The 7,423-nt window shown below is 39.8% G+C and overlaps 1 protein-coding gene across 1 annotated transcript in view; it reads left to right on the plus strand.

The window, feature by feature from the left end:
* Positions 1-7,423, plus strand: part of MRRF (mitochondrial ribosome recycling factor) — a 68,696-nt gene that overhangs the window by 25,140 nt on the left and 36,133 nt on the right. Inside the window, exons 4-5 of the mRNA XM_012802430.2 lie at positions 489-607; positions 6,456-6,547. Coding sequence (XP_012657884.1) covers positions 489-607; positions 6,456-6,547 — 211 coding nt within the window. The remainder of the gene's footprint in view (positions 1-488; positions 608-6,455; positions 6,548-7,423) is intronic.

A 7,423-nucleotide genomic window follows, 5' to 3' on the forward strand; every position in this document is an offset into this window, starting at 1 on the left:
CGTCATTGTTGTTTGGCGGGTCCGGGCTGGGGATTCGAACCCGCCACCTTAGGTGTACGTGGCTGGCGCCTTAGCCGCTTGAGCTATAGGCGCCGAGCCAATGTAGTTATTTTTTGACTGAGTTGAAAACCAAGGGACAGGGAAGATAAGTAACTTGCCCAGGGTTTTATAGCTAGTAAATGGCAGAGTTGAGGGTGATCACTTCTTTTCATTTTCAGCTTTAAAGTCCTGTATCACAAGAAATTCCTTCAACCCCTCCAATTCAGGCCAACCAGGATGGCTGGCTACCCTAGTTGGTGTTAAGTAAAGAATTCCAATCTAGTTTTGTCAACTTTTTAAGTTCTTACAATCACATGACACTACTGCTCCTATGAAAGACCTTGAATAGCATAGGTAAGGGGTCCCTGAATGTTGAATTTGAGTTAGATAGAGGCTTCAGTGTGGGGCTGCTAAGGTCCGTTGGAATTCTGAAACTGTTTCTCTTTTAGGATCTCTAGATCATATTGCTGTGGTAACTGCTGATGGGAAGCTTGCATTAAACCAGATTAGCCAGATCTCCATGAAGTCACCACAGCTGATTTTGGTGAATATGGCCAGCTTCCCAGAGGTAAGGCGGCCTTGCTAAAATTCCTCTACGTGGGTTTCTTTTGCAGTGGTGGAGGCTGGGTCAGGTCAGGTGGAGTGTTTCCTTCAGCTAGGAATGCACCTAGTGAGAAGACATAACAAAAGAACTTAAGGATACGAAAAACTCTCCTTGTGTTTGTAAATTCTTTTTCTGTTAAATGCAATAAGCAAGTAATTTGCATACAAAAACTGCCCCATCTAAGAAAACAATAACAGAGATGCCATGATTTGTGCTTGGCCAACGTGGGAGGGCTCTAGAAAACTGGAGCACCTGTGCCCTGTTTGTGGGTGCCTCTGTCCAGCTCCTGCTGATCATTGCCAGGCACAAAAGTGAGCCTGGTAATCAGTGTTACCTACTATTACAATTTTTATTTCCAGATGAACTAGAAATTTTTATGTGAGGTCTTTGTTCTTTAAATGTTGATGACTAATTCACTTTTTTTTTTAAGACTGAGAAAAATAAAACATATAAATGTGACAGATACTGCTGAGGGTCACCAATTTGTCACCTCTGTATTAGTATTTGGATCCTTTCAAATTAGACTGACCATTGTAGAGTATTACATGGAGCATGGTCCTTCCAAGACTAGATTGTAGGTTGCATTATATCACTGCAACCTTGAGGCTTTATGATTTTAAATTTAGTTAAGAAAGATAATTGGGCTTTTCCTTACTGGTTCACTAGGAATTGGCCTGGATGGGGAGTTCCTAGAAGACCTGAAATCATCCCATCTCTACTATCAATTAGCCTTATGACCTTGAGGAAGCTGCTTCTCTGGGCCTCTGTTTCCTCGTCTGCCAACATGAAGTGAAGGAATTGTCCTGTTCTGATTGTTCTATTTGAGTAGCTCTATCCCAGAGACATAAACCTAAGTTAGATCTGCTGAATTTGATAAACTAGGCCAGAGATAAGAGAAGGTGAACGCTCTTGCTTTGAACAGACTCTTTCAGATCAGAGGCTCAGATAGCTAATGTGCCGGGGCACACCGTGGGAGTGTTATTACCACTCTCCACTCCATTCTCCTTATTGCAGCCAGTTTTTAAAAATGTATATTGCATCAAGCCATCCCCATGCTTTAAATTTTAAGCATGTGGTTTCAAGTAATCCTTAAAAAGTGTCTGAAATCCTTACTGTGGTCTAGAAAGCTCTGCATGGTCTGGCCTGTACCTGTCTGTCCATTCTTGTGCAGCTGTCAGCCCTATACACTGCTTTAGCCACACTGGCCTTTTAGCTCCTCAGACATACCAATCCCTTTCCACCTCCAGGGCCTCTGTATATACTGCTCCTGTTGCTTGGAACTCTCTCATAGCTAATTACTACTTATGTTTCAGATCACAGCTTAAATGTCACTTTCTCATGGAACCCTTCCCTAATCTATTCAAGCTAATTTCTCCACACGAAGCTCTCTTATACAGTGGAATTTTTGTCTTTATTACACTTACTACTATTAATAGTTATACATTTACTTACATGTTTATTTTCAATTTCATTTTTACTAGATTGTGAGCTTGGAATGTAGGGATTATGTTTAATTTGTTCATTGTATCCAGCACCAAACATAGTGCCTGGCACATGGAAGCAACTCAGTACATTTTCCTTGAATAGGTGAATATTTGTCGTTAGGTTGATAAAAGGGAGGCACTCATTTCTGGTGTTACAGAGGATCGGAGAAATGGACAAAAAGGGAACTGTCACCTCTTTCTCTTTTTGGCCCCCTCTGAACCACTGTGGCCTCTCTGTCTTATTCTTCTAGGAAGCACAGGCCAATTTAGGGAATAACCTCCTAATTACACAGCTTGAAGACCTCATCAGGCAGATTGCCTTTTAGAGCCAGCCACTTCTGTTATTAAATAGCAAATGGCATTCACAGAAGAAGCATATGATTGGCTACTAGAGCATTTATGAGACCTAATTTTTCTTAGGAAGTTAGAGTACGTCTTAATTTTTCAACCAAATCATCTTTGCCATTTCTCCAAGTTGAAATTCCATGGGTTTTGAAAAAAACCTTTACGAGCATCTCAGTAGAGGTTCATTTATTCACAGGGATAGAGTGGGGAAATGTAAGTTACATTGTCTTTTGAATTCCTTTATCTCATTGGGTGTATATATTAAACAAATAGCTCTAACTATTTCCTTCCTCCAGGTTAGAAGCTGTCTATAGACTACCCAGGTTCATAACTTCAAAATGCTAAGCTAATCCTATCTATATTTATGTAATTCCTTTCTGTTTCACATGCAGTTGGCTTTCTTTCCAAATCTGAGCCCTTTCAGTGTCACTATGTAGTGACACCATGTGGCTTTACATGCATAATCTTTTCAAATGCATCGAAGACAGAAAACTATGTTGCATTTGTTTAACATGTGTCCTGCTTGATAAATGATATACAGTTGCTGCCTTCCACAAACTTGCCTGCAGCTAGCGTTAATGATGGGAAGGAAAAGAAGGGCGTAAAAACCACAGCATCATTTGAACAAAACAAGGCAAATGAGAAAAACAAAACCCTGCAGGGTCCCTTATTGCTCTTGTGGAGGGAGGAGAGCTAACATATATTGAGTGTCGACTGTGTTGCCAGTCACTTTCTGATGTTTTATTTCATGTGATCAACACAGGTACACTGGTAAATTAGGCAATATTAATTCCATTTTATAGATAAGGAAACTGAGGCTCAGAGAAGTAAATTATCTCCCCAAGGTTCCCACTGTTATGATAAAGCTCTATTCAACTTGCCTATTTGACATGAAAGCCATTCATTCACTAACTCAATGCATATTTTTTGAGTGTCTGCAAATTATTAGTTTCTGTTGGAGGTGCTGGGAATTCATTGATGATTAGGACAGACTGGGTGTCTGCTTTTGTAGACCTTATAGGGATTCACTGAAATATAAAGAAAATGGAAGGTCAGTAATTGATAAGGCACTAACAGAGTTGACTTTAATCCAAGTTGTCAAGGTTTTGTTCACTGGTCTACAAAAGTATTATCATTTTTTGTTTTTTAGCAGAGGTTAGCTTAAGAATAGGAATGGCAGAGATTGCTAACTGATCACAACCCTCTTCACTGCCTGACCCCAGACAGAGTCTATGATCTTTATCAGCACACTACTCTAACAGCCAGTTAGCCAGTGTTGTCATTTGAGAGCAACATATTTGCCCTGGGATATTGTTGAGTATCCTTCCAGTGAGGGGATAAAGTCTAAGATGAGAGATGGAAGTTTTATAGGAATGTGTATCTTTTTCTGGTCTGAATCATGAGTGGTTCAGACGTCATGTTGGGAAGCAGTTTCTGTGTTCTACCATGTCAAAGCAAAATATACTTAAGTAGACTATCTTATAAGAACTACGTGTCTCAGTGGGTTTCTTTGAAAAATGAGACGTCGATTGATGCACATTTTTTTGCATATGAAAGGACATGGAAAAGTTAATATAAAATAAGATTTTGAGGGATTATATACATGAGGTAAAGAAAATGAGTTTTTCTAATTGATCTGAACCTGATCATTACTATATTCATTGAGCAAGCTTTTACTGAGCACTTACTATATACCTGGCACTCTGCCTTGTCCTGGAAAGATGTAAATATTGAGACATAGTTCCTGCCCAGCTTGGTGTCAGTAGTGTTGTTCTTGTGCCCGCAGGAGAAGGTTGTGTGCAAATACTTGGCCCAGACTGTGAAAGGGAAGTGGTGGTGATGGGATGTTTTAGAAGTGATTATCAGGCAGTGAGAAGCCGTGGAAAGGATTAGGAGATTGGAGATTAGACTCCCCCTTCAAAGTGGAGATTCTTTCATTGTTAACTTTAGAAATCTGTGTTTTATTAAGTAAGATGGCAGTTCTTTTGCAAAGGAAAATCAATTTCATTTCTTTATCCAGCTCTTTTATTTAACTTGGGTATACCCTAATTCCCTAGACCTAGCTCCAAATTATTTTTGGCTATTTAAAAAAAAATTAACCCCCCTATGTTACAGTTACTGCATATACTGAGTTCAGAGATCTAGAAAAAATATAGACAAAGTAACAGCATGGGACTGAATCTCTAGTTTTATCTTAACTGGGCCAGTAACTGGAAGTATGATGGTTGGAGAACTCACACCATCTCTCTTGGGCTATCAAGGAGGAGCGTGTCTATGCTTAGGGATGTGACCTTATCTGAGGAGTCTCTTTTTACATAATGAAGGGGCTGTGCTAGGGTCACAAATCCCTTCCAGCTCTGATAATCTGTAGTCAGAGGTACCATTTTAAAAATTTACTATTTTAGGCAGTGGCTACACTGTTAGATTCTGCAAGTATGTACCACCTCACAAGAGTATTGATTATTCATCTGTATCTACAAGATCTGGTTTGTCTTTTTAACTGGATAGTAATACCTCATACAGATGTAGAATTAAGGCCATTAAATTTTTTTTTAGAGAGAGGGTCACACTCAGGTTGGAATATGGTGGCTGTACACAGGCGTGATCATAACTCACTGCAGCCTTGAACTTCTGGGCTCAAACAATCCTCCAACTCAGCCTTATGAGTAGCTCGGGCTATAAGTGTGTGCTGCCATGCCTGGATAATTTTTCTGTTTTTTGTAGAGTTGAGTCTTAGTATATTGCCTCGGGCTGGTCTTGACCACAGGAGATTCTTTCCATCTTTCTGTCCTTCCCAAAAGTGAAGTAAAATAAATGTGTATCAACCCCCATTCATTTAATCAGAAAGTTTAGGGAAGAATTCAAAGCCATGAATTGGCCTGTCCTGTTGATTGGCTTGGTTAAACCTAAAAATTCTTTTGAAAATGTCAGAGGCCTTATTTTCATGAATTCCACATTGTAGTGCCAATGAAAGCATCTCTCATCCACACCTTTTTCTTATTATCCTTTGGGATTGCATACCAGGTGTTGTTATAATGTTGCTTAAGTATGAAGTGAGGCACTTTGGGATGTCAGCGTACCAGTATGCCAAGTGGTATATGAGCAAGCAAACCTATCAGAGAAGCCCCTGAAAGCTGGAAAGAGGTACCTCAGCTAAATGATGCTGTCAACTCTGCCTTGTTTGAAGGCTTTATGCCTTCTTACCTTTATATAGTAAAGGTATATAACATGTTTATGTAATAACTGCTCTTGACTGGGTATTGCAGTGTGCTAGGCACTGAGCAGATGCATTGCTTGTGTTATTTCACTGCCTCTATGAAGTTTGGGTGCCACGTGATCTCAGGTTTTGAAATAGAAGTCAAGCATATTGCCAGGGTCACATGGTTATCAGAGCTGGGATTTGAACTGAGATCTTTCTGACTTCAAAGCCCAGGCTTTTAACTGCTGTACCATACTACTTTCCCTGCAGCATACACCAGCAGGTATTCATTGCACATTCCAAAGCATGAGTGAGTTTGGTGTTAGTGTAGATGTGAATGAGTTAAATTTATTTACTTATTCTAAATCGGCACTGGTATATTTTGAGTGTAAAATGTCAACTGGAATTTTTTAACATGTGAAATCTTTCATCTGTCTTTATACCAATCTTTGCAGAGGCCAACCCCCCTCCCTTGAGGATTTATTGTGGTTTTGATCTGTGTTGCCTCAAACCATTGAAATCTTTTCAAAGAAGCAGAGCTGTTTTCTTTTTAGTTTTTCTTCTTTCTTTTTTTCCTCCTGCAGTATACTGGTACCAGGAGTGGACATAGTTTGCTATTCAGCTTGATCAAAGCACTCTACACCAATGTAACTTCCTGATCTTACTGGTAACAGAACTAAATGTTTCCATGTTCTGCCAAGATGGGTTGCCAGTTATCGGCAGAGGGTTTGCATCTGGTAATAATTATTTACTAATTCTGTTTACCTTTTGATCTGGTTTTCAGTGTACAGCTGCAGCTATCAAGGCTATAAGAGAAAGTGGAATGAATCTGAACCCAGAAGTGGAAGGGACACTAATTCGGGTACCCATTCCCAAGTAAGTTTGGCTGAAATTCACGTTTTGATGAAACGAGGTGGTTGTCCTTGGATGGAAACCAATACCCTACTCTCCTGTTAGGCTAATAGTGTACCTTATCTGCACCTTTCATCCTGATACATCTTTAGTCATCTAGTTTATTGATTCAGAAATACTGAGTGCCTATTAACATAGTATGTAGTAGGTGCAGGGTATACAGAAGTAAGTTTGAGAAATTCCTTGTCCTATTGTAGTTTACATTCTGGTTGGGAAAATTGAACAAATAAATAAATTCATTCCAGACGAAATGCTATCAGGAATAAAAAGGCAGTGAGATCCACAAGAGAGTAACTTGATGAGGGTGATGGTGGTGGGGCACCTTAAGCCTGGGAGTACTCTAAGGAGGTAACATTTTTGCTGAGAGCTAAATGATGAGGAATAGCCAACCTACCGGTATTTTAGGCAGAGGGAACAGCAAACCCAAAGGCCCCAAGTCAGAAAAGACCTTGACACTTGTAATCTCTAACTTATATTCCTCGAATACAAGGTTGAATAGTTAAGTTCATGAACTAATCCTAGGAAAAGTACTATAAACCTCAATGCTGAATATCACTATTGTCACCAGATAGCTAAGGGGAATACTTTGAAGATGACCATAGTGATAATTCAGCAGTGAGGTATGTACTTTTTCTAGGATGAATTTGTGAACTTAATTGTCTGATCTCGTAGGCAGTCCTTGCTGTTGAAGCATTTTAGATTAAAAACAGAATATTATAGCCTGGTGTTGTGGTGGGCAACTGTAGTCCCAGCTACTTGGGAGGCTGAGGCAAGAGAATTGCTTAAGCCCAAGAGTTGGAGGTTGTTGTGAGCTGTGATGCCATGGCACTCTACCCAGGG

The sequence above is a fragment of the Otolemur garnettii genome, unplaced genomic scaffold (assembly GCF_000181295.1).
Source record: "Otolemur garnettii isolate 467f Iridium unplaced genomic scaffold, OtoGar3 scaffold00014, whole genome shotgun sequence".
NCBI classification, from domain to species: Eukaryota; Metazoa; Chordata; class Mammalia; order Primates; family Galagidae; genus Otolemur; species Otolemur garnettii.